General features: G+C 47.3%; 1 protein-coding gene across 2 annotated transcripts in view; it reads right to left on the bottom strand.

Annotated features, from left to right (window-relative positions):
- Positions 1–85: 85 nt before the first annotated feature.
- The window catches only part of KCTD10 (potassium channel tetramerization domain containing 10), a 33,634-nt gene continuing 5,965 nt past the window's right edge, over positions 86–27,754 (bottom strand). Inside the window, exons 2-7 of one of the 2 annotated variants that reach the window (XM_024741475.1) lie at positions 26,363–26,576; positions 17,831–18,000; positions 15,117–15,206; positions 14,734–14,786; positions 13,248–13,443; positions 86–2,869 (exon numbers count right to left, since the gene is read on the bottom strand). In XM_024741475.1, coding sequence (XP_024597243.1) covers positions 2,645–2,869; positions 13,248–13,443; positions 14,734–14,786; positions 15,117–15,206; positions 17,831–18,000; positions 26,363–26,576 — 948 coding nt within the window. In that variant the 3' untranslated portion in view covers positions 86–2,644. The remainder of the gene's footprint in view (positions 2,870–13,247; positions 13,444–14,733; positions 14,787–15,116; positions 15,207–17,830; positions 18,001–26,362; positions 26,577–27,754) is intronic. The other variant, XM_024741476.1, reaches the window with a different exon arrangement.

The raw sequence follows: 27,754 nt of genomic DNA, 5'->3' as shown, positions 1-27,754 counted from the left end.
GCTCTCTTTCCTGTGAACTGCACTTCAGTTCAGTGGCTGGACTGTGCTGGGCGTTTCTGAAAAGACCCAGAAAAACAGATTTAAGTAGAAGCGTTATATAACTTTTATTTTACATATGTCCACAGATGCTTGTACAACACACAGTGACTGCTTCTGAAGCTCATAGCGTTTTTTTTCCATGGCACAAAGAGACAGAAAGGTTAGTGACACACACGTGTTACAGTGACCCTGGGTGGAGCCCTAGAAAACACACATTCCAGAGGGAGGGCCAGGGTACCTGCACAGCGACCACCCTGCTAAGCCACTACAGGAGGACGATGGAGAGGCAAGGTCCCCAGTCACCACAATCAGATGACTTACTTGAAAGAAAGCCTCATTACGAGGGACCCAAAGCTGTTCTGCTTTTTCCATTGTAAGTTATTACGGTGTAATAAAACTTAGCTCTTCACCAAATCTTAGGCCAGTGTTCGTCTTTACTTGGATGGTTCTTAAATACAAATATTGACTTTTGTTGCCCTTAGTGCTCACATAAGAAATCAGTTTTGTAGAATATGTTTGATAACAGAGCCTGGACCAGCCAACACTTTGTCATTGTCAGCTCACGGCTGTATGCAACTAACAGTATCACTCACCATGGAATGTTTCATGAACTTGTTCATATCCCAGGGAAGCAAAGACTCCAAACTACAAGTGCAAAGTTGGAGGAAATGTGAAAGTAGAGAGACGGCCAGAAACATTTGGTCGTAAGGTGGAGAAGCCCCAACTAATCAGACTGTTCCACAAAGTTAGTTACTCTTCACGTAAACATTTGAAAAACAGAACTTACGTGATGGCTTTTCCATTCCTACAGAAAACATCAGAACTGACATTCACTTTAACTTTCTAAAAGAGTTCAACCCAAACAGCAGGGTTGGTGTTTAAAACTTAAACAGTATAAAATATTTACAAAACATTATTTAAGCCCCCTCCCCTCCCATCCTTAGCACTTAGTAAAATCCAAATGGCCTAATATGAAAGTTTCCCACACAACAGTTTAGAAAGCATCTACCCGAAACATGATTTTTAGGTTGGGTCATGATTGTTTTAAAGTTTTATTGTAGGCTTTGCTGCTGGATACAAAATAAAGGCATACAACTGTCACAAGTAGGGCAGGGTATACAAAGTCTAAGCTGTAAAAACCATTTCAAAATATAAACTCGTTTTGTTCGAATGCACTGTATCAAAGGCTGCCCGTGTTAATACCTTTGGTATAAAATGGTAATGTTTCCCTTGAATAGCAGACAAAACCCATCCATACCTTACACACATCCGAATCTCCCTGGAACTACTCTACCAGCCTAGTCTCAACCACCCACATTCGTCACCACTCCCTCTGTGCATCACGGGCGGGCGCGGAGACGGGGAGGTAGGTAACCGAGAACGTCCGTCCCACACGAGCGCCGTGCAGACAGCAGGGCTCCAGCGCAGGCCACCCAGGCACCATGGGCACACATCCTCATCCACAGTCGCACACGTCCCTTAAACAAACATGAACATGCACACTGACCGGACCCAAAAGGATCTGCATGTCCTCTCCGTCTGCTCACCGATGGCCACTCCACACTGTGTAAGGATCAGAGACAGGAAGGGATCTCCAGGCGACGGCTGCGTTGACAGCAGGTGAACCGTCCTGAGGCTGCTGGTGTGAGCAGTGGTCCTGTCTGGACGCCAGAAAAGAGTCTGGGGCCATGTTTAATTTCTTCTAAGCAAAGGGCAGGGCATCCGCTGGGGGCAGTAAGCCCCGCTTAACGGGGCATAAGGCCCAAGAGGAAGGAATGAAGCCCACCGGGCAGTGATTTGTACGCTATGCCCGTAAGCAGGCCAGGCAGCCTTCCCGGAATGGAGTGGGTCAACAAGGAGGGCAGAGGAAGGGGCAGCTCTGCTCTCGGCCAGACCCTGCAGGGTCCCAACAAGCACCAGACCACAGATCAGCAGAAGGGGCAACAGGCCTGCCCCTTCAACGGAGCTGGGCATCCAGAGCCACACTAGAAACAGCGGCTGAGAGGCAGGAACCCCCAGGTGGTATCTCCACTGCTAAGAGCTGTGGTCCTTCACCAACAAGCTCTAGGATCGATGCCCGAGGCGGGACGGGCTGTTGGCAAAGCCGTGGAGCCTGTGCCGGGCACGGGAATGGGGCCAGGGTGCTGGGGTGGAGTTAGGAAACACTGAGCTCGCAGACACCGCTGGTGACCACCGACTACAGGACCCGTTTCGGAGTTGACAAAGTGAACCCTGGAGGAAAGGCGACCCAAGAAGCTCAAAGAGGCAGTCAACACCCACAGAAATAAATACCGCAGACAAGTTCTCACACACACACCACACCCACTCATCCTCTTCCTCCAGAACCAGGAAAGCCTGGCTCCAGTGCTTCTTGGATTCTCAGGAAAGCAGAGACCTTGGACCCAGCTTGTTCACTGGCAGGGGTGTGTTCACCTGGGTAAAGACAATCCATTCACCTGGTCGAGAAATACCAAAATCGTCATCTGGCTTTTTATGCAGTCTCTCCGGACGCGGGGGCAGCGGGAGGCCCGGGAGCTCTCGGGGAATCTGAGTGCACAGCGGGGAGGAGCAGGGCGGGTGGGGTGCAGGCGGGGCGCCTGCCCGCTCACTGGTGGAGATGGGCCCGGTCGTCCGGGCGCTTGATGTGGATCCGCCGCACGCGCTCGATCCGCTCCCGCTCCCGCTCCTCGTCCTCGTCCAGGTGGTGGGAGCGTCCGGCCGCCCCACCCGTGGCCTCCAGGAGTGCGTTGTCGGGTCCCCGGCCATCCTGGGCCTCATACAGCAAAATATTCAGGGTCTCCTCATAGATCCGGGCTTCAGGGAACTCCACCTGTAGCGCCACAAAACACAAGGCAGGTACATTAGCTTCTCAAACCCCCCACCCCACCAGCTCCGCCACCACCCAGGACTTCTGAGCAGGGCCATCTGTCTACACCAGGCCCCTAAGACTCCGTAAGACGGTCGTTATTATGTTTAAAGCAGTTTTTATTGTCAATACGCAACACTTACACATGGCGCTACATTCACAAGAGACAAAAGGGATACAGTGAAACAGATCTCCCTGCCCTCTCTGCCCCCTTTGGAAGTTTGCCTTCCTTTGGACATTTACATCATTCCCAATGTGTTACTTCTAACAATCAGGGCTGCACCCTTGTACACGAGGCATTCCACAACTTAAAGCAGCGTACTTTCTGAACAGGGACCAGCTGGGGACCCTCATAAAATGGACAAAATCCCTCCCACTCAGTAAAGCGCTGCGTGTACTTACTGCCCTTCGGGGTCAGGCGCCGTGAACTAGAGGTGGGTCCCAGGCAATCAGTAAGAACTGGTAAAGCACTTGAAATGTTCTGCCAGGGAAGATACCGATTATACAAAAACCCAAGTAGAACATCTGTGCAGTTACGGGAGACAACGAACCATGAGTGTCAGCTCCAAAGCACAGGTCCTGGAAGTGTGGGATAGAAGGAGAGGAAACTGTCCCTGAAGGGGCAGTCATCCCAACACCAACTCCCTGGAAAAAGGAAGGAGCCCTGAGGGACAAGAGGCAGAGCGAAGGGAGCCAGGAGAGGGACTCTGGCCTCCAGCCCGGCTCCACCACTAACCAGCTGCACGAACATGAGCACAGGCTCACTCTGGAACCCGTCCAGGAATCTATACACAGTGGGGATCTGACCACGAGGTCTCTCAGTGCCTTTGCTCGCTGTTAAGCTCTAAAAACGTAAAGTCACTATTTTTAAGTTTAATCGATATGATGATTAGCTTTTGAATATCCAAGGGCAGAGGCAATCCATGTATATAAAAAACCAAACTATGACAAAATGGAGAGTCTAGTTACAGGTGGAATTCACAGCCCTAAAGAAAAGAGGCACGTCTTGTTAACACAGGAGGAAATGTGAATAATTCTGGTTCCCCCACTATCTTTGAAAGGAAAAAAAAGAAAGTGTTTTTCCCTTCCTGGCTACCTTACAACAATACATACCTTTTAGGATACATTCTAAATACTAATGACCAGATGTTCTAAGAAGTTAAAAAAAAAAAAGGGCTTCCCTGGTGGCACAGTGGTTGAGAATCCACCTGCCAATGCAGGGGACACGGGTTCAATCCCTGGTCCAGGAAGATCCCACATGCCATGGAGCAACTAAGCCCACGAGCCATAACTACTGAGCCCGCATGCCGCAACTACTGAAGCCCACGTGCCTAGAGCCCATGCTCCGCAACAAAAGAAGCCACCACAATGAGAAGCCCGCGCACCACAACGAAGAGTAGCCCCTGCTCGCTGCAACTAAAGAAAGCCTGAACGCAACAAAGATTCAATGCAGCCAAAAATAAACAAACAAAAAAAACATGTACCCTTTTAAAAAAAGAAAAAAGAAGTTAAAAAAAGATTTTTAACTCTGGTTTCTACTTTGTGGTCTGATTTTCTCTCATCTGCATTTTGCCTTTGAGGCTGCTCTAGCATCACACAGAGCTGTGGGCTCCTGGGACTGCAGTAAGGATAATAACCTGAGCAGATGACCTACAGATCTGTATGAAGGTGACTAGAGGCATGACCTGCTGCATGTGTCCCTGGTCATCAGATTTCCCCAGATAGGTTGAAAAGGAAATAACCCAGTGTATGGGATGATTTAAAAAAAAAAAAGCACAATCAAGATGGTAGAATAGTAGGACATGAACCTTACCTTCCCCCACAAATACAGGAAAAATATATTTACATGTGGAATGATTCTCACAGAATATCTACTGAACACTGGCAGAAGACCTCAGACTGCTGAAAGGGCAAGAAAATCTCCACGAAACCAGATAGGAAGAAAGAAAAAAGAAAAAGGAAAAGAAGAGAAAGGAATCGGGACAGGACCTGTGTCACTGGGAAGGAGCTGTGAAAAAGAGGAAAGGTTCCTGCACCCTGGGAAGCCCCCTCACCGGCGGGGAGATGGGCCGGGACAGAAGGAGAGCTTGAGCCTCAGAGGAGAAAACAGCAGCTGGTTTGCGTCAGCCAAAGCAGACGGAAGACTGCACAGACAGTCAGTGCTGCCGCCCTGCACTCCCCAGCCTGACACACGAGTCTGCCAGTGCTGGCGGGGGGCTGGGTGCTGGAACTCGGGCTTCAGAGATCAAAACTGGGGAGAGGACTGGGGTTGGCATGTTGTGCAGACGGACCGGGGGGGCTGGAATCCAGTGTGACCACAGCTGGGGGTGTATGCAGGGGAAGCCTGGGTCACCTTAGAGGCCAGTCGCCATTGTTTGGGGGGTGCATGAGGGGAGGGGTGGGATCTGCATTGTATGTAGCCTTTTTCTCTGTGCGTGTGCTTGCAGACGGCAGGACACTACCTACATGGGCTCCAGGAGCCATCGCAGCGCCCCCCCCCAACCCCCGACACCAGGAGTGGTTTCAGGCTACCATCACCTCCCTCATGGACCCAAGGAGTGGTTGCAGGGCCCCCACCACTGCCTGCCCAAACTCCAGGAGTGGCTGTGAGATGCCCTCATGCCCATCGTGTGCTCTGGGGGTGCCTGAGCTGCCCGCCGCCACCAAGAACCCAGGGCTGGGCATCAGCCACTGCATCTGCACACCCCCGTCGAGGGGTAACGACCAGCACACACTGAAGAAAAAGGCCACGGGCATCCATACTAAAAACCGCCCTCACACCAAATATATTGAACTCACAAAAGCTACACAGGGATGACCCCACATATAAACAGCCCTCCAAGACCACAGTAGACAATTGTTTCTCCTAAACTCAAAAGAGAAATCTGTAAAATGAAGAAGCAGAAGAACTACTCCCAGATAAAGGACCCCTGAAGGAACAAAGAGTGAAACAGACCCCTTCAGTCTAATAGGCACTGATTTCAAAAAGAAAATAATGAAAATACCAAAGGAATTAAGAAAGGCTATTGAAAGAAATGCAGAGTACTGTAAAAAGGAAGTAGAAACTATAAAGAGGAACCAAAAAAAATTAGAAAACTCATTTGCAGAGACGAAAGCTGAGCTAAAGGCAATGAACAGCAGAATGAATAATGCAAATGAATAAGTGATCTGGAAGATAAAATAATGGAAATCACCCAGTCAGGACAGCAGATAGAAAGCCAAATGAAAAAAACCGAAAGCAATCTAAGAGACCTGTGGGATAATATAAAGTGTGCCAACCTATGCAGAATAGGGACTCCAGAAGGGAAAGAAAGAGTAAAGAGGATCAAAAATGTATTTGAAGAAATTATGGCTGAAAACTTCCCAAACCTAAAGAAAGAAACATACCCAGGTACCAGAAGCTCAAGGGTCCCAAACAAGATAAACACAAAAAGACCTACACCAAGACGTATTATAATAAAAATGGCAAAAGTTAAAGAGAGGATTCTAAAGGCAGCAAGAGGAAAACAGAGTTAATTACAAGGGAACCCCCCCGCCCATAAGACTATCAGTTGATTTCTCTACAGAAACGTTGCAGGCCAGAAGGGAGTGGCAAGATAAATTCAAAGTCCTAAAAGGGAAAAAATCTGCAACCTAAGATACTCTACCCAGTAAGATTATCACTTAGTATAGAAGGAGAGAGAAAAAATTTCTCACACAAGAAAAAATAAAAGAACATAGCAATACTAAACCTATCCTAAAGGAAATATTGAAAGCTCTTCTCTAAATAGAAAAGAAGTAAAAATCTATAGGAAAGAGAAAATCACAATTGGAAAATAAATCACTTAAAAAAGCCAGTAGAGGGCTTCCCCAGTGGCACAGTGGTTGAGAATCCGCCTGCCAATGCAGGGGACACGGGTTTGAGCCCTGGCCCAGGAAGATCCCACATGCCATGGAGAACTAAGCCCATGTACCACAAATACTGAACCTGTGCTCTAGAGCTGGCGAGCCATAACTACTGAGCCCACATGCCACAACTACTGATGCCCCCACGCCTAGAGCCCATGCTCCACAACAAGAGAAGCCACTGCAATGAGAAGCCCACACACCACAACAAACAGTAACCCCCAATCGCCACAACTAGAGAAAGCCCGTGAGCAGCAACAAAGACTTAACACAGCCAAAAAAAAAAAAAAGCCCCCATACAGATTAAAAAAAAAAAAAAAAAAAAATCAAAATATTTTCGGGCTTCCCTGGTGGTGCAGTGGTTGAGAGTCCACCTGCCAATGCAGGGGACACGGGTTCCTGGCCCAGTCTGGGAGGATCCCACATGCCACGGAGTGGCTGGGCCCATGAGCCATGGCCGCTGAGCCTGCACGTCCAGAGCCTGTGCTCCGCAATGGGAGAGGCCACAGCAGTGAGGCCTGCATACTGAGGAAAAAAAAAAAAAAAAAAGTATTTTCTGTGAAAGTGATGATAACCACAGTGAACAGCAAAAGGATGAACATGAAGATGTAAAAGAGGACATCAAAATCATAAAATGTTGGGGAGGAGAGTAAGAAAATGTAAATTTTTTTTCCCCCTAGAATGTGTTTGAGCCTATATGACCACCAGTCTAAGGCAAATATATATAGGAAGGGCTTAACATACTTGAAAAACAGGGTGACCACAAATCAAAAACATACAATAGATTCACAAAAAATGAAAAGAACATAAGTATAATGCAAAAGAATATCATCAAGCCACAAAAGGAAAAACAAAAAGGGGACAAAGAATATAAAACAACAGGAAAACAAGGTTTAAAATGGCAATAAATACATATCTATCAATAATTACCCTAAATGTCAATGGACTAAACGCTCCAGTCAAAAGACACAGAGTGGCAGATTGGATTAAAAAGACAAGAGCCAGGGCTTCCCTGGTGTAAAAAAAAAAAAAAAAAAAAAAAAAAGAACCTACAATACACTGCCTACAAGAGATCCACTTCAGGGCAAAGGACACACACAGACTGAAAGTGAAGAGATGTAAAAAGATATTTCATGCAAACGGAAGTGACAAGAAAGTGTGGGTCGCAATACTAATATCAGACAAAACAGGGCTTCCCTGGTGGCGCAGTGGTTGAGAGCCCGCCTGCGGATGCAGGGGACGCGGGTTCGTGCCCCGGTCTGGGAAGATCCCACATGCCGCGGAAAGGCTGGGCCCGTGAGCCATGGCCGCTGAGCCTCTGCATCCGGAGCCTGTGCTCCGCAATGGGAGAGGCCACAACAGTGAGAGGCCCGTGTACCACAAAACAAACAACAACAACAACAAAAAAAACAGACTTTAGGGCTTCCCTGGTGGCGCAGTGGTTGGGAGTCCACCTGCAGATGCAGGGGACGCGGGTTCGTGCCCCAGTCCGGGAAGATCCCACATGCCGCGGAGCGGCTGGGCCCGTGAGCCATGGCCGCTGAGCCTGCGCATCCGGAGCCTGTGCTCCGCAACAGGAGAGGCCACAACAGTGAGAGGCCCGCGTACCGCAAAAAAAAAAAAAAAAACAGACTTTAAACCAAAGCCCATAAAGAAAGATAAAGAAGGACACTATATAGTGATAAAAGGATCAATACAAGAAAAGGATTTTATACTCATCAACATATATACTCCTAATATAAGAGCACCCAAATACATAAAACAAATACTAACAGACATATAAAGGGAGAAAAGTGACAGGAATATTGGGTTGGCCAAAAAGTTCGGGTTTTTCTGTAACATCTTCCAGGAAAACCTGAATGAACTTTTTGGCCAACCCAACAGTAGGAGACTTTACCATCCCACTCACATCAATGGACAGATCTTCCAGACAGAGACTCAATAAGGCAACAGAAATACTAAATGATACAATAGAACAGTTAGACTTAATTGATATTTTCACGACATTACATCCCAGAAAACCAGAATACACATTCTTTTCAAGTGCACATGGAACTTTCTCTAGGATTGACCCACATAACTAGGGCACAAAACAAGCCTCAACAAATTTAGGAGTACAGAAATTATCTCAAGCATCTTTTCTGACACAACAGCATGAAACTAGAAATTAGCCACAGAAAAAGAAATGAGAAAAAAAAATTACATGGAGACTAAACAACATGCTACTAAAAAACCAATGGGTCAATGATGAAATCAAAGAGGAGATTAAAAAATACCTTGAGACAAGTGACAATGAAAACACAACCATGCAAAATCTATGGGATGCAGCAAAAGCAGTTCTTATAGGGGACCTCATAGAGATTCAGGCCTTCCTCAAAAAAATGAGAAAAGTCTCAAATAAACAACCTAACCTACCACTTAAAAGAATTAGAAAAAGAAGAAAAAACAAAACCTAGTCACCAGAAGGAAGGGAATAATAAAGATCAGAGGGGAAATAGAGATTTAAAAAACAATATAAAAAAATTAATAAAACCAAGAGCTGGTTCTTTGAAAGGATAAACAAGATTGATAAACCTCTGGCCAAGCTCACAAAGAAGAAAAGAGAGAGAACTCAAATAAACAAGTTAGAAATGAAAAAGGAGACATAACAACTGATACCACAGGAATTCAAAAAAACCATAAGGGACTACTAAGAACAATTATATGCCAACAAATTCAACAACCTAGAAGAAATGGACAAGTTTCTAGAAACATACAGCCCACCAAAATTGAATCAAGAAAAAATAGATAATTTGAACAGACCAATCAATAGAACTGAAATAGAATCTATAATTTAAAAACTCCCTACAAACAACAGTCCAGAACCAGACAGTTTCACAGGCAAATTCTACCAAACATACAAACAAGAACTTACACCTATCCTTCTCAAACTCTTCCAAAAAATTGAAGAGGAGGGAACATTGCCAAGGACATTATATGAAGCCACCATCACTCTGATACCAAAACCAGACAAAGACACCACCAAAGAAGAAAATTACAGGCCAATATCTTTGATGGTACAGGTGCAAAAATTCTCAACAAAATATTAGCAAACCTAATCCAACAACACATAAAAAAGATCTTACATCACAACCAAGTGGGATTCATCCCAAATTCATAAGGATGGTTCAACATATGCAAATCAACGTGATACACCACATAAACAAAAGAAAAGACAAAAACCACATGATCATCTCACTAGATGCAGAAAAGACATTTAACAAAAATGCAACATCCATTCATGATAAAAACTCTTACCAAAGTGGGTATAGAGGGGATGTATCTCTAAATAGTAAAAACTATTTATGACAAACCCACAGCCAATATAATACTCAATGGTGAAAAGCTGAAAGCCTTCCCACTAAAATCTAGAACAAGACAAGGATGCCCACTGTAACCACTTCTATTCAACATAGTATTGGAAGTCCTAGACACAGTAATCAGATAAGAAAAAAAAATAAAAGGTATCCAAATTGGAAGGGAAAAGGTAAAACTGTCATTATACTTAGATGATATAATACTATATACAGAAAAACCCTAAGGACTCCACACAAAAACTACTAGAACTGGTAAATGAATTCAGCAAGGTAGCAAGACACAAGATTAACATACAGAAATTGGTTGCATTTCTTCACACCAACAATGAAGTATCAGAAAGGGAATGTAAAAAAAAATCAATACCTTTTAAAATCACAACCCCCCAAATAAAATACTTAGGAATAAACCTCACCAAGGAGGCGAAAGACTTATATGCTGAGAACTATAAAACGTTAATAAAGGAAACTGAAGATGATTCAAATAAATGGAAAGATATCCCATGCTCCTGGGTTGGAAGAATTAATATTGTTAAAATGGCCATATTACCTAAAGCAATCTACAGATTTAACATGATCCCTATCAAATCACCCATGACATTTTTCACACAACTAGAGCAAATAGTCCTAAAAGTCACATGGAACCATAAAAGACCCAGACTTGCCAAAGCAATCCTGAAAAAAAAGAACAAAGCAGGGGGCATAACCATCGCAGACTTCAGATAATACTACGAAGCTACAGTGATCAAAACAGTGTGGTATTGGCATAAAAACAGACATATGGATCGACGGAACAGTATAGAGAACCCAGAAATGAACCCACACACCTACAGTCAATTGATCTTGAACAAAGGAGGCAAGAATATACAATGGGAAAAAGTCCCTTCAGCAAGCGGTGTTGGGAAAATTGGACAGCCACATGTAAATCAATGAAGTTAGAACAGACCCTCTCACCACACAAAAAAATAAACTCAAAGTGGCTTAAAGACTTAAACGTAAGATATGACACCATAAACCTCCTAGAAACGATCATAGGCAAAACATTCTCTGACATAAACCATACCAATGTAGGTCAGTCTCCCAAGGCAATAGAAATAAAAACAAAAATAAACAAATGGGACCTAATCAAACTTACAAGCTTTTGCACAGTAAAGGAAACCATAAACAAAACGAAAAGACAACATACAGGATGGGAGAAAATATTTGCAAATAATGCAACCAACAAGAGCTTAATTTCCAAAATATACAAACAGCTCATACAACTCAACAACAACAAAAAAAACAAACATACCAATCGCAAAATGGGCAGAAAACCTAAAGAGACATTTCTCCAAAGAATACCGAAGGCCAATAGGCATATGAAAAGATACTCAACATCACTAAATATTAGAGAAATGCAAATCAAAACTACAATGAACTACACGCTCACACCAGTCAGAATGGCCATCATTAAAAAGTCTACACAACATCGTTAATCAACTATACTCCAATATAAAATAAAAAATTAAACACAAAAAAATTAAATAAAATACCTTCAAAAAAAAGAAAAAGGTCTACAAATAACAAATGCTGGAGAGGGTGTGGAGAAAAGGGAACCCTCCTACACTGTTGGTAGGAATGTAAGTTGGTGCAGCCACTGTGGAAAACAGCGTAGAGGTTTTCCTCAGAAAACTAAAAACAGAATTACCATATGATCCTGCAATCCCCAGGCATATACCCAGACAAAACTATAATTCAAAAAAAGATACATGCACCCCTATGTTCATAGCAGCACTATTCACAATAGCCATGACATGGAAACAACCTAAATGTCCATCAACAGATGAATGGATAAAGAAGATGTGGTACATATATACAATGGACTACTATTCAGCCATAAAAAAGAAAGAAATGCCATTTGCAGCAACATGTATGCAACTAGAGATTATCATACTAGGTGAAGTAGGTCAGAAAGAGAAGGACAAATACCATATGATATCACTTATATGTGGAATCTAAATTATGACACAAATGAACCTATCTATGAAACAGAATCATAGACACAGAGAATAGAATGGGAGAGGGATGGATTGGGAGTTTGGGATTAGCAGATGCAAACTGGTATATATAGGATGGATAAACAACAAGGTCTTACTGTATAGCACAGGGAACTATATTTAATATCCTGTGATAAACCATAATGGAAAAGAATGTGAAAAAGAATGTGTATAACTGAGTCACTCTGCTGTACAGCAATGAACACATTATAAATCAACTATACTTCAATAAAAAGAAAAAAATAGAAGGGAGGAAAACAAAAGACAAAAAACAACCCAGTCACATAGCCTAAGGAGGAGGGTAGGCAAGCAGAAACCTAAAGGGAGTGAATATCAATTAACAGTGGACCAGATCTCTAACCACACTCGGCAGCGTGATCTAGCTTTGCAAAACAGCACAGGGACAGAAGCCAAGGGAGAGGTCAGGTCCATTTGCAGAGGATGACATAAAAATGGGTCCAGAGTCCAGATCAGACAGGGAGTCACATGCCGGGAAGAAGCCACCCAGATTCACGAGGAGTGCTGAGAGGGCCCCGTGAGGGTGGAGGGCTGCCCAAGTTGGTGGGTAAGAGGAGGACAGATGACAAGGAAGTAGGGGCTCACGACTAGAAGGCCAAGGTCAAGACCTTGAAGGTAGCACTGCTCCTGATGAGTGAGATGGATGGGGCCAGTGTGGTGGGAAACAGCGTCGAGAGGAAGAAGGCAAGGAGCTGGCACAGGTGAGGTCAGATCGTTGATGACAGAGGAGAAAATGCAGGCAGCGGGGTACACACAGGTACAAGGACCCGTCTGAATCAACCGTTACAGAAAAGAAACCCATGAGCAGTATGACTGTCTATACTTACTGGGTGTCAGAAAGGAAACGCCATTCTGTTTTTCCAAGCCTACATTTGGATCTTTCCAGGGCCCAAAAGAGAATGAATATTTGAACAATGAGCAGTCATGAGTCAAGGAAAGCATTTTTAGAGCCTTTCCCTCTTGAAGTGTATTTTGCTCAAGGAGAAAGGGAAGTTTTTCAAATACAGATTTCAGACTAGCCACTCAGAACCGTCCTCTGGAGGCCCTTACCTTGGTCTGTTTCTTCTCGGTGGCGTAGACGATAGAGGTACAGCAGACTTCAGCGATCTTGCGGCCCTGGCCGTAGAAGGACCAGCAGCAGATTTCGTCCCCAATGACATCCTTTATGAACAGGACCCTTCCATTAAAGCGCAGTGATAGCTTATCAAACAGTTCGATGTTCTTCAACATATTGTCGTCAGAATTGCTGCAAAAGAGCATTTGATAAGGTGATTGATTACAAGCTGGTGTTAACAGCCACCACTAGTGGGGGAGTGTTTCCACACACCGGACCCATTATCTCCAACATCCCTTTTCAACCTCACAGTAAGCCCGTGAAGAAGGCACTACAGTCCCCAAAGCTCAAAGGAAAGCAAGGGTCAGAGAAATTAGGGAACTGGCTGAAGCCAAAAACTAATAAATGGCAGAGCTGAGCCTCAAAAAGACAGCTCTGGCCTCTTAAGTCTGCGCTCCTCACCAGAGAGCTAGGGCGGACGCCCTGCTGTGCAACAGCCAGGAATGAAATGCTGAAACCACGGGGTCTGCAGGCAGAGGCACCAGGTCGGGGACATGGAGGAGAGCCCCACAGAGCCACATGAGAGGCTGAGTGACCTGCCCGAGGGAGACTTTTTATCCTGGGTCCATTTATGGGTCTTGAATAACTTCATCTAATACCCCTACAACCCATAAGTTCCTGATGTAGAGCCACATGTTCCCAAGAGCCAAAAGGCATTCTAGAAACCTGTATATATTGCTAGTGGGAACATAAAATGGCACAATCACTTTGGAAAACAGTTCGGCAGGTCCTCAAGTGATTAAACGTAGAGTTACCATATGACCCAGCAATTGCACTCCTAGGTATCCACCCAAGAGAAATGAAAACATGTATGTGTACATGCATGTCCACAGCAGCATTATTCCTAACGGCCAGAAGGTGGCAACAACCCTAATTGTCCATCAACTGATGAATGGACAAGCAAAATGTAGTCTGTCTGAACAATGGAGTATCTTTCAGCCATAAAATGAATGAAGTACTGATGCGTGCTACAACATGGATGAACTTTGAAAACGTTATGCTAAGTGAAAGAAGCCAGACACAAAAAGCAACATATTGTAAGATTCTACATATATGAAATGTCCGGTGTAGGCAAATCCATAGAAACAGAAAGCAAAGTAGTGGTTGCCTAGGGCTGGGGGAGATAAGAGGGTGGGCGCCATGGGGAGTGACTGCTAACAGGTATAGGTTTCCTTCTGAGGTGATGAAAATGGTCTACAATTAGGTAAGTGGTGATGGTTGCACAACTCTGAATATACTAAAAAACACTGAATTGTGTATTTTTAAACGGTGAATTTTATGGTATGTGTGAATTTGATTTCATATCTATCGATCCATCTGGGCATTCTAGAGGTGCAAAAAGGCCACCCTCATCTGAAGGGAACGAGGGGAGCTGGGCCTGGCTGGTGTGAGTGCAGATGTCTTTTCTGGCCAACACCTTACCTGGTATACGAGTATTTGTTGTTACTTCTGTTGTAGAGCAACTTCACGGCTGGCTGTGGGTTGTTTTAAAAAAAAAAGGAAAGAAGAGAGTCACTTGGAGTGCAGGTGCGAAGGACCACTGGCTTCCCACAGCACTGGAGCCCTGCCATCCGCCAGAAGAGGCAGATAAGCATAGCCTGCTGGCTGGGGTCCTGCTGGCTGGAGAGGGAGACTGCGTGAGCCAGCACCAGGAGAAACAAAAGATGAGCTATACTCTCCCATTCCTGACCCCTTCTCAGGCCTTGCCCAGGCAATTTCGCACATTTTTATTCCAAAACTTACTCAGAATAACTTCCACCGCTTTTGGTAGCAAAAGAAATGCCACAAGGTTGCCTCCACCATACCTTATTTGAAGTCGCTATAAGTTTCTGTTCTTCCTTGGATGAGGTGATGACAGGAACTTTGCAGAAAGGCTCATAAGTATCTTTGTTCTGCTGGAACAAAACATGCTTTCAGCCTGGGAGGCCTGCCCAGCATTGAACTGTTTAAGCTGGCCTGCCGGGCAAAGACGGACTCTGGCGAGGGGAGATGGGGCAGCCGTGGCTGGTAAGAGAGGAGGATTCTCAGCACCAGTGAAGTATGATGGGGGACGACCAGGAGTGGAGTTCTCCAGTGAACCTGCTCTTTGGCCAGGACTGTTATATGCCAGGGTGCTTGGCATATAAATACTAACAACAATGACACATTTCACAGCCCAGGAAGCCACTCAAAAATAAACCCTAAATATGGCAGATGAAATATGATTGCATCAAAGCTCCTAAAACCCCACTGCAATGACTGCAGAGGAATTATAAGCCCATAAGGAGAGAAAGAATGGGAAAAGTGAGGTCAGCAGACAAAAGATGTCAAAAATTCAAGTCTGGAAAGCAGGTCTCAAGTGAGTGAACCAAGGAGGAGAACGCTGAAACCTAAGTTGGCAGATGGGAAAGAATCCACAGCTTTGAAGGCTGGTGGGCTCAGGGCAAGAGCAGAGTGTTGCTTGCTAGTCGACAGAAGCACTGGTGAGACTCCAGATGGATCCCCTACCCCAGCCGGGCAGGAGAAAAGTCCACTTTCCTGGAGCAGTTTGTACAGGAGAGGACAGGGCTGAGCTGCTATTCCGAACACGGGAGATTAAGTGAACCATCTACACACTAAATGGTGAGCCCTACCCCCCGACCCAGCCCCTTCTCCTACTCAGATCTCAGAAGGCAGCCAGTTGGGCTGATACCCACCAGGCAAGAGAGTGGAGGATTCCTCTACAGGGAACCACCTGTCCAAAAAAAAAAAAAAGGCTTACAGATTCTGACATTGAGAGCTCCCACTGAAAAAGCCAGCCTTATCATCTGCCACTGAAGCCCACTGGACAACAATACATACAGTGTTTCAGAGCCTTTACTCTTGAATTTCAACAGACCAAGGACCATCAGATTATACCCGGAAAGCCTCTCAAATATGAGACTGAAACCAAAACAAAGAGAAAAAGTAAGAGAAGGAGTCACACAATGAAGGCAGCAGAAAGAAAACTTCAAATAGTATCATCAGACAGATGAGAGCAGATACCGCATCCCATGAAACAAGATCAGCGTGCTATATAAAAAAGAGCACTCGGAGAACTAGAAAAGGCTCTCGGGAGTCAGAAATACGATAGCAGAAATGAAAAATTCAATAGAAGCGTTGAAAAGATAAAACTGAAAAAACCCTCTGAGAAAATAGAAGGATAAGGGCGACAGAAACTAGGAGGTCAGTCCCGGAGGTTTAATCTCAGACTAACAGAAACCACAAAAAGGAACCCAGAGGGCATGTCTCTAAGACAAAGATGAAACAGAGATTCCCTGATGTGTCTGAACATACCAGAAGGAGACTGAAGTTTCTGAGAATTTAGGGCTGAATTAGGGATGTGTGCTTAGAAAACCAAGCAAACAAAAGACAATGAAGCAATCACTAATTCTGGCAAACTGAAAAGTTACACGAGAAAGGAAATAATCACTGTATACTCTGTGGCTCAACTGTTAACAATATTTACACAACTCAACGTAAACTCTGAGTACGGATTTAATCAAAACTGTGATAAACTATACTGGGAGAAGGAATATGTGCAGGCAAGTTTGGTAGTGGCTGGGGTGGTACATGAGCTAAATTTTAATTTTCTACAGAAACGCCAGTAGATAATGTGGTAAACTGAAAAATCAATAAATAATATAAGAAACAGGTGAGTAAAGAACTGCTGCAAGAATTAAAAGAGGCTGCTGCAGGGGTGGGAGTGGGTGGAAAGCGTATGGAAGTGTTTTTGACATCAACCTAGCTTACAATACCAACTTGCCTTGGTAAACGCTTTACATGCATTACTTTAATAAACATACAAATGAAATAAAAAATAGCAAAGTAAAAGCTACAACATTCAGTTAGATTTACAGGGAGTTCACAGACTCGCAGTAGCGGCAGGGGTGGTGCAAATAACAGCTCCTCAGGCAAATAACAGTTCCTCAGGCAGACTGGCATTGTGGGTACTGTCCCAGTGGAGAGCCACCAAAGAGCCTCACGTTTACAGATCCAATTCCTAGGACAACGCAAAGGGGTTCTTCTGATTCTCTGCCATGTCTTAACTTGCCTTGAAATAAATGGCTGTTGGCTACATCTAGAAGTGTTCTGGTTTTGTAGGGATTTTACTGTCCCTAGACTTGACCCCAGCAGTCCTTCCCCAGCTCCAGCTGAGGAGTGAGGGGTGTCTGTCTGTAGAGATTACGCTGGGCTCTCAACAATGACTTGTGGGATGAGAATAAGTCTCCCAATGAGTCCAGAAAAGGATCAGGTTTTACACCCCATAGCTCGGTAGTGAAGGGTTACAATGCACACAGGGAGAGGACCCAACACCATGGGGGCTGAAATAAGCCAGAGAGCAGTCAGGTGGCCTCAGCATTACAGGGAAGCCTCTCAGGGGTCGTGCAGGCCAGAGAGGAGCAGCTCCGGGGTCAACTCATTAACTCTCACGACAGCTCAATGAGGGAGGGGGACAATGAGAAAGGCAGATGAGTCTGGGGCTCTCCCCGCCCACACGGGGAGAAAGGGTGATACCTACTTGCAGGGCTGCCTGGCACTCTTCCACCAGGCCCTGGACCAGGTAGTACTTGGCTTCTGCCAGCAGCTCCTCGATCTCCCGGCGGCTCTCAGGCAAGGGGACCGCCCCATCACGAAGGTAGTTGAGTATGGTACCAAAGTGCTTCCCACACCGGTCAATGAGGATCCAGCCTGCGGTGGGAGGAGGGGGGAGGAGAGCTGGGGTGTCTCTTGGCTCCCACCACCTCCGGGGAGAGCAGGACCACAGAGAGGGTTGCGGCCCCACCTGCCCAGCTACCAGCAAAGGGCTGACCAGGCCCCGCTGGCTGCAGACAAGCACACCCCAGACTCACTGGTTTGGGCTCCTTTATTTTATTTATTTATTTTTAACTTTTTGGCCACACCAAAGGAAGGATTGAACCGGTGCCCCCTGCATAGGAAGCACGGAGTCTTAACCACTGGACTGCCAGGGAAGTCCACAGCCCCTGGGGCCTAAAAGCATGCTCCTAAAGTACCTCAAAAATCCCTATGTTAAGAATATCGCAAGAGGGCCTACCCCACACCTGGATAAAATGGGTCCAAATGAGCACATCCCATTGACAGGGGAAAGGCTTCTGGTGTGAAAATATCTATTCCCTTTCACAACAAAGCTTTTCTTTTCAGACTCCCAAATAACAGAGCCATTTCTAAGGAAGCAGACGGCTCACTGCTGCAGTCTGTAACATCTGACTCCCAAGGGTGACCCCTAGGCACTCACCAGCACCACCACAGAAAATTCCATCCGTAACCCCCCAAACAAGTGTTTAGTGGCTAATGACAGCGATCAGAGATAAAATGGTGACCAGCCAGACCCTGCCCTCAAGCAGTTCAGTCTAACTTGGGGAGATGGCGCTGGCATTCATGAGATACAGAAACACATTCCAGCTGCTGACCGGAACCAGGCACAGTGCGAAATCGTGCCTTGTGGGTGGGGACAAGGAGAGTCCTGACGCTTCTCAGTGTCTTCTCCAGTCTCCAGTCCTGGCCCTGGTCTGCAGGGCCGCTATGGGGCTTCGCTTCTCGAAATTCCTCCGCTGAAATGCAAATGCTATTGGGAAGAGGAAAGAGGACTGGAGCCTGGGAAGGGGAGGAGGAGGTACCAGAAGGGGAAGCAGGGTTGCGGTGAAGACCAAGTACATCTCAAGAGAAAACGTGAAGCCAGACAGACGGAGAAGTCCCGGCCTTCCCGATAAGCAGGGTCACCCCGGGAAGGGGGCCCCAAGTCTCCTGCTGCGCACTGCCAGCGCCCAGGGAAGTTAGGAGGTTCACACAGAAATCACTCATTCTCTGCCCCTGCTTTCCCTCAGCTTGGGAAAAGAGCCAGGTTTCCACTCCTAAGACCACTATGCCTTCCCAAATCCTCCTCAGACCCCGGGCCCTGGATCAGCAGCAGAGGCCAATGGAGGCCAAGGGCAGCCGAAGCACCTTTTCACGTCCAGTCACAAGTCGGCCCGCCTCCCCAGAGTCCAGCCCCGCCAAGTGTGCTCAGGTGTTCTAGTGCACTAGTTAGTGTTCTTTGCCGCCATCACCAGGAGAGTTGACAAGGAGGCCATTTCCACGTTCCGCTTTGCAACTACTCCTCAGTCCACGGTTCCTGGGCCTTTGGTTAAAGGTCCCGTCTCGTCCCTCCAGAGCCTTCTGCGTGGCACTTCCACGCTGCTATGGTTTCCTGAGTACAGCAAGAAGTTAATCCCCAATCTCGGCAAACACAAAGCAAATGTGTGGCCTGGAGTCAGACCCTGGATCCCAGGAAGGACAACGAGGCCTTCACAGGTGTGGTAAATCCTGTCACCTTGACAGTGCCCGCTGGACATTATGTTCCCGTTCCTTTCTCCAGCTGAGACAACTAAGTGCGGACTCAGTATCTGTCCTGCAGCTCAGATGCCTACAGGGGCCTTGAGCACACAGGATAACCAGGTGCAGGTGGGCAGGGCGGACCACAGCCCAGGCCCTGCCTCTCCCCGCCCCCGCCCCCCAAGGGGGTTCTTCCCACTCCAGCCAAAACTGGCCAGGCAGGAATGAGGCCCAGGGCTGAGAGAGCCCCTGGTGTTCCAGGAGAAGCCAAAAATGCAGATTTCCCTGTGAAATCTCCAGACTTCTAAAGAACAGTAAACTGATTTTTTTAAAAAAACCTGTCATTAACCCACCACAGGGCAGCCAAAACAGGGCCTGCTGGCCACCAGCTTGTGACCCCTGTTGTTACTGTGGATCAAGTGCTCTCCTTCCAGCAAGCCGACAAGGTATGGAAAGACCGTATTATCTTCCCCAACAGTTCTTGCTGATGGAAGCTCATTCCCCTGCATTTTCCTCAGATGAAAACAGAGGCTCAGAGAGGTTCAGGGACACTCCCAAAAGCTGGGGAGGCAGAACTAAACCACAAAGAACAAGCAAGGAACTCGTAGGAAAACTCTTTTCATCATACGAAATTGAGAAGACACGTAGAACCTCAGTCTTTGGGAGAAAGGGCAACAAATTCCACCCAGCTGCTCTGGGAAGAAAATGTCCTCGTCTGCCTTTGATGTGTGGACAACGCAGCCACTCAGAAAGAACGAGGGCCCCTGAAATCAATTACCCAAGTGACAGTCCAGAGTTTCCATAAACGAACAGGCAGACCATGACACTGGGCGCTGGCTCAAGAATGCTGTCAGGAAATGCTTGTGGTGAAGGAATCATACTTTGGACAAATAAGGGCAAAAAAAAAGAGCAGAGCCAGGCGCACTCTCCATGAGGTTTCAATTAGCATTCTGACTTCAAAATATTTTAGTTGCTTTCAAAGCAGGAATTAATCCCTTTGAAACAGTCAGCTCCAGTCCCCAGCATATAGACAAGCTAAGGGAAGCCAAGCCAGGTCAGGGCGACCTGGGCTCCCTGGACCCTTTGGGAGAGCTGGAAAGAAGAGTGAGGGGTGTAGACCCGGAGGCTCTGGGACGGGTTGAGTGAGAGAGCACAGGCCTGTACTGGAAACCCAGCTCTGCACCTACTTGCTGGATGACGCTGGTGTCTCACTTAACCTCTCTGTCCTACGGTTTCCTGTTCTAAAAATGGTTCCTCCCTGGGCTGGCATAAAGGTAAGATGAGAGAATGTACAGGAAGCACAGAGCACAATGCTGGGTCTGCCAGCAGCCATCAAATAGGTCTCTGATGGTGAGCCCTTTACATATGTCATCATCACTGGAGAACAGACAGGAGTGGCAGCGGCATCCAGAGGCAGAATGTTCCTTCCAGCCCCCAGGAAGGGGGTCTGCGTGGTTTTTGGGCTGCCTGGGAGGAGGCTTGGCTCAGGGACGGGGGGCTGGACTGCCGGGCTTGCCCCCTCCCAGCCCCGCCAGCAGACCAGGTACTTCCTCTCTCCTTCCCTCCCCCACCTCCTCCAGGGAGCTTTCACTGACCTCTCCTTCTCCATACTAAGGTATTTAGATTTTTATGGTCCCCAAACTTGCCTGTTCATAAGTTGCCTAAGGTACTTGGGTCCTTGTTACAAATTCAGACTCTTGGAAGTAGCCTCATTCCTAAATCAGAATCTCTAGGGCAGGGTTTCTCTGCCTCAGCACTAGTGACACTTTAGACCAGGTAATTCTTTGTTATGGAGAGAGTCTCCATAGGGTATATAGCAGCATCCCTGGCCTCCACCCAATAGCATTCCCACACCCAAAACGTGACACCCAGAAATGTCTCTGGATATTGCCAAGTGTCCCTGAGGGTCAAAAATCATCTCTGGTTGAGCACCACTGACTGAAATAGATCAAAGATCTAAATGTAAAAAATAATGTAAAAACTTCGAGGTATCAAAGTCAACAAATCAGACTGGGAGAAGGTATTTACAACATAAGACCACAAAGAAATATGATCCAGAATATATACTTCTACAAAGAAAGAAAAAAGGAAAATGTGTAAAGATACTGTCCGGCAGCTAAATGATGAAACACAATGGTCAATAAACATAAGTCACTCAATGCACTGGAAATGCTAAATAAAACAACAAAGTACTGTACCATAACCATCAGATTGGCAGTAAGTAAACAATGACAGGTGCCTAGTGTTGGCAAAAATTCAGACCCCTGTGGGGAGGATAACTGACACAACCGCTAACACCTAATCAAGTCGAGGATATGATCCCCAATTCCCCTCTTGGGAATCAACTCCGGGACAGAGCTCCCAATGGTGGGTAGGACCTTAATGCTGTGGGCCCTGGGCTGGGGTTGTGGGGGCTGGCTGGGGCCTGGGGACTCCAGAGCTTCTTCATTCACCAAAGTAAAAATATTATTTTCTGGGTGTGCCATGATGTGGCAGAGGTTGGGAAGCAGAGCCCACACATGCACTGGGAGAGTGTTGGAGAATGATAATATTCCTAACAGTGAACGCTGGAAACAGCCTAAATAACCATCACAGAACATGGATCCATAAACTGCATGGAACACTCTACTTCAGGGAAATGTGTGAACTAGAGCTGTTTTTTCATGCATCACTCTCACAGGCATAACGCTCACTAAAGCAAAAGCTAAAAGGCTACGTACAAGCTATAACATGTAACACCGCTTATATGATGTTTAAAAATGTACCAACTATACGGTGGTTACGGACATAAACAGCTGTAGTAACGGTAATTCACGCAAAGCCCCACACCAGTGGTTCTCAGCCCTGGCCGTGCATTAGAATCCCACGGCGAGCTCTTAAAGTCCCAATGCCCACCACACCCTGTCCAGTTACATCTGGCTGAGGAGCGGGGGCGGGTTGGGGTGGGTGGACGACAGGCATCGAGGTTTAGCTCTGCGGGTGACTCTGTGCAGCAAAGACTGAAATCCACCCCAGTGACCCCACAGTCAGGCTACTTAGGGGTCATGGCTAGAAGGGAGAGAGGCAGAGAGGGTAAAGAGAAGCCCCATGGGTCCAGGTAATGTTTTAGTCCTTGTCTGAGTCGGGGCACAGGGGAGTTTGTTACATTATGCAGTTTAAACGCTTTCAACTTATTTCAGAATTTTGCATAAGGCAGGAGGCCTGCGGGTACTGCAGTTTTCCTGCTTATTCCACTGCCCCACTGGTTTTCTAGGGAACGCCTACTGATAATTAGATTAATGACTCTCTTCTCTGATCTAGTTTATAGACTTCCTTACTCCAAAAACATTAGCCAGAGACCAGACACCATTTAAGGCGGGAAAGTACTACAAGCAACAGGGATGAGGCAGGCAACTACAGGTGAGGGCCGGACAGAAGTCGTGTTACGAAAGGGCCACATAAATCCACCCGCCAATGACGACAATGACAAGGGCTCCGGGAGAAATTCTAGCACTGCAGGAACTGAACCTTTCTGGGGAGGAGTCTGGGAAAGGCCTAATCACTGCCACCGTGTCCTCTCAGAAGAGCGACCCCTGTAGGGGGAACGTGAGACCGCAACACCCTCATCCCACAAGGCCAAGGCAGGCCACTTCTCCACAGCGTGCTGAGACCCTTCCCCACAGCCCCGGCCCCTCTACACCCCAGCCCAGGCAGGACTAAAGCAGTAACAGACAGCCCCCATTTACTGAGTCTCCCAAAGTGCCGGGCATTCTGTCAAGGGCTTTCTAACGTCCTCATGTAATCCCCATGACAACCCCGAAAAGCATTATCATTTACAACTTTTAAATGAGGAAAGAGGCTCAGAGAAAAAGTCACTCGACTAGTGTCACATCACCAGTGAACAGCAAATGAGCCTGTGTGAGCACAATGCCCAATACGTGGAAACTGCTCCATAGCGGTTAGCTGGGACAGCTACCATGGGACAGAGCAGGACTCAAATCCAGGTCCACCCCCAACACCCACGCTCCTCTCTGTTGAGGAATTACGTGCACACGGTATACAACTCAGGCAGGCAGAGGGGCGTGTAGTGCAAGAGAGTCTGCCACCCTTCCAGGACCCCAGGTCCCCTCCCCAGAAGCAACCAGCTTCTCAGGTACCCTGTACAGATTTCTAGCAACACAATGCATATACTGTTCGGTATCTTCAGAGCCCTTGTTCTTTAACCAGCATGCCGTCCTGCTGGCTTCACTCGCCTGGGTGAGCCGCACTTGGCATTTGGGCCTGTTTGTGGCAAATTTCACCGCCAGCGACAAGCTTCCTGCCTGAAGGCCAGGGTGAAGCTGTGAGATGCAGAAAGTCTACGCGTTTTGTAGATCCAAGGGTGTACTTAGGCCATGGGTCAGGCTGGGCAGTGTACTCCCCAGGGGCCAACAGGATTGCTCTGCCAGCACAGCGCTGGCTGGAAGACCAGACACTCAGCCTGACATCCCAGGCCCAAAAGGGCTTCATCTCTAAGCTGGTGGTTGGACCATAAGGCTGCCACACTCAGACGACCAGGCCTAGGGCTGGGCCCACATCAAACCACGCACAACAGACAGTAAGAGCCAGCAAGTCCTGGATTCAGTAGCTTCATCATTTCCAGCCCTGTAGCTTTTGAAAAAGCATTTCACCTCTCTGAGATGTGGATTTCTCACTTAGCAACTGGTAACAGCAGCCACCCCTTAAAGGGTTAAGGCGAGGCTTAAATGAAACAAAACCCATAAAAGGCCATACTGTGAGCTTTTCATGATGACTTGAAGGGGGCTGGAGTTCTGTGAAGTGGAAACAGCTGAGGTTTGGAGCGTCAAGGCAGCACCGCTTCCCTGGAGATGCTGGGTTTTCCACGAAGCACCGAGGAAGGACATCCTCTGGCAGCTGTTTAGAAGCCTGCACAGGCCCACTGGTTCCACTCTCGTGCGTCTCCCAGTTGGGGAATGGGAAAGCTTGTGGACTCTGTCTCCTTTGTGACACAGCATCAAGCCACCAAGGTGAGGGCTCTTAAGGAGACACGGCTTCCACTTTGCCTTGGAAGCGAGCCAGCCGCTTTTCCTGAGCCCCGCCAGAGACTGGGCAGGGCGGAAGAAAGGCCACAACAATCCTGGGGTCTCAGATAAGGTCCACTTCCTTCAGCAGCTGGGGTGCTATTGTCTTGATTTCCACAAATACTCCTGGGCCATGCTGGGTGCAGCCCAGCAGAGGGGATCCTCCTACTCATAAGAACCCTGGCGTTTTCTGGGTGGGGCACTGAGGCAGCTCTGGGGCTCTGACCTCATTCACCTGCTGCTGGGCCAGAAACCTGAGTTTGTGGGGAGCCCAGGGAAGTGGGACTGAAGGTCCCCCAGCAACCTGGCTTCTCCAGGACACAGAGGGAGACGCCCCCACTAGCCGACAGTCCAGGGTGTGGACCTCTTAGGATAGGAGAACACACTGTGCACACCAGGCCCAGAGCCCCCAATCCCACCCCTGTGTCAAAACTCGCCACTCTTCCAGGAACTACCATCTCGAGAAAGGCAGGGGCGTCAGCACAGAGGCCAGCCTCGGAAACAGGTAAGGTAGGGTCAAGCCAAGCCGTGGTCTGGCCTGGTCTCAAGCAAGCTCAGGCCAAGGAATGAAGGATGGGGCCATCTTTAAACCTCATGTGACCTGCCCCATAAACCCAGCCAAAGAAGGATGCTCCCTCTTGCAGGGGTCTGAGTGTTCCAGGTGGGTGGAAGTAGTTATGGGAAGTAGGACCACTTTAAACAATTCTTTGCCTTTCATTAACATGACTTTCCACAAAAAGAAAAAAAAAAAACCACACACTGGGGACTTCCCTGGTGGTCCAGTGGGTAAGACTCCATGCTCCCAATGCAGGGGGCCCGGGTTCGATCCCTGGTCAGGGAACTAGATCCCGCATGCATGCTGCAACTAAGAAGCTCGCATGCCGCAACTAATAAGTCCGCATGCCACAACTAAGTTCCCATGCCGCAACTAAAAACAAGCAAAAACAAAAACAAAAACCCCACGCATTGAATATACATATATTGAATGCTTACTATGGGCCAGCAGTCCCCCCGGTGTGGGTGTCATTGTGCCCATTTGCCAGATGGAGAAATGAGATGACAGGCTAAACAACTTGATTAGGGTCACCAGACAAGAAAATGGGGAGCTGAGACTCCAAAATCCAGGTTTGTGGCCTTTTATCAGGACCCCATCCTAGGAGGACAACAGTCCAGAGAAAACGCTCCCACCTCTGTCACACTCGAGTTTCACTCTGACATCACAGAATCATGACCGAGAGAATGGAAAGAGAGCTAACCAGGGCAGCCAGTCCAGCGTCCACTGTACAGAGCTGATGCCTGGGGCGGGGAAGTGACTTTCTCACAGTCACACTGCAAATCAACAGCTAAGTCGAGATTATGATCCCCCCATCCCACTGACTCCTACTCATCTTCAGCTCTCAGCTTAGGTGTCACCTCCTCAGGGAAGCCCTCCTTGACCACCTCCCCCTCCCCCCCCGATTAGATCCAGTCTCCCTGTTACTCACTCTCAAGGCTCCCTGCACGCCCAGTAACACTGAGCACAACAGGAAACCTGGGCCTGTGGACACTGCCTGTTTCACGTTGGTTTTCTGAACTGGAAGGAAGCCCTCGACCACAAGCATGTCCCGGAGGCTGGGCTTACCTTCACTATCCCAGAGGCACGTCCCGGAGGCTGGGCTTACCTTCACTATCTGTGAGCACCTCCATGCGCCCGCTGAACATGGCCTTCAGCATGGTGTCCTGCTTGGTCAGCGTCTGCATGGTGGTGTAGTACAGGGCTCCGCCCACGTTCAGCTTCACGTACTTGGAACTGGGGCTCGTGCCCTTGAACGAAGTGGTGCGGGTCGCAGCTGCTGGCACCGCTGAGCTCACCACACTTTCTCCTGACATCTCTTCCTGCCAGGGGACAAACACAGGGGCACTAGGGTCACAGCACCAGGCCTGATTTACTTTTCTCAGCCAGTGTGCTGCAGCTGGCCTCCAGATGTGTTCTGCTTAGTCCAAGTGTATACTGCATTGAAAACAAAGTTTGCTCCCAGCGTTGACAACTCGGGAGAATTCACAGGAAAATCTGAGTTTCTGGCTTCTCTTAAAATCAGAGGCCAACTAGGCCAGCAGGGGAACCAGTGGTGGGAGCTGGGGCGTCGGCTAACCCATTGGGAGAAGCATGCACTCCCCAACCTGCCCCAAACTCCAAGCAGACAGCCTCATACACTGGCTTCACTGCTGACCCTGCAAGTACCAGTTTGCCACTAAGTCTTGCATTACAAGGACTTCCTTTGTGCCCACTACCCGTATAAATGAACACCCTGGCTGTATCCTAAAGTGGCCGAAAGCACTGCCAAGGTCCCGTTTCCTTACTGCTATGCACAACAGAACAGCTAAAAGTGCCACTTTTCCGTTGAATTACCCATGAAACAAGCTTTCAGGAAATTGAGTGGGGTCTCAACTACCATCCCCTTACAGGGAATAAGTGTTTCTAAGTACTCAACAAAAGACATAAAAACTCTTGGAAGCAAGTTATTGCAAATTGGAGACTTCCTGTACTAGCACTTCCCCAAACAGTAAGATCCGCTGAGTCTCCCTAAAGAGCACTGCCAGCGACCATGTACATCCCCGTAAGAGAAATGGATGCAGTGTCTGATCTAAGCAGACGCAGGAAAGGAGACTGGTACCTGGCATGTGTGTATTCAAAGAAAACTTTTCTTTTTTACCAAATTTTATTTTTTTTAATTGAAGTCTAGCTGATTTACAACGTTGTGCCCATCTCTGCTGTACAGCAAAGTGGCTCAGTTATACACATTTTTAATATTCTTTTCCATTATGTTTATCATAGGATACTGAATATAGCTGCCCGTGCTATACAGTAGCACAGATGTTTATCCATCCTATATATAATAGTTTACATCTGCTAATCCCAGACTCCCAGTAGAAAACTTTTCTTGAATAGGGAACATTCTATAGCTGAAGATTCCAAGAGTGGCTGAGTCTTTACTGATCTGGAGCACAGCACTGAGGAGGCAGCCCCTGCTGGCCACGAGCTGGCCCAGCACTCACGCCGAGGCCTCGGGGTT

This window comes from Neophocaena asiaeorientalis, unplaced genomic scaffold (genome assembly GCF_003031525.2).
Source record: "Neophocaena asiaeorientalis asiaeorientalis breed wild unplaced genomic scaffold, Neophocaena_asiaeorientalis_V1.1 scaffold648, whole genome shotgun sequence".
NCBI classification, from domain to species: Eukaryota; Metazoa; Chordata; class Mammalia; order Artiodactyla; family Phocoenidae; genus Neophocaena; species Neophocaena asiaeorientalis.
The sequence above is the reverse complement of the archived record's forward strand: the minus strand, read 5'-3'. Positions and strand labels throughout refer to the sequence as shown.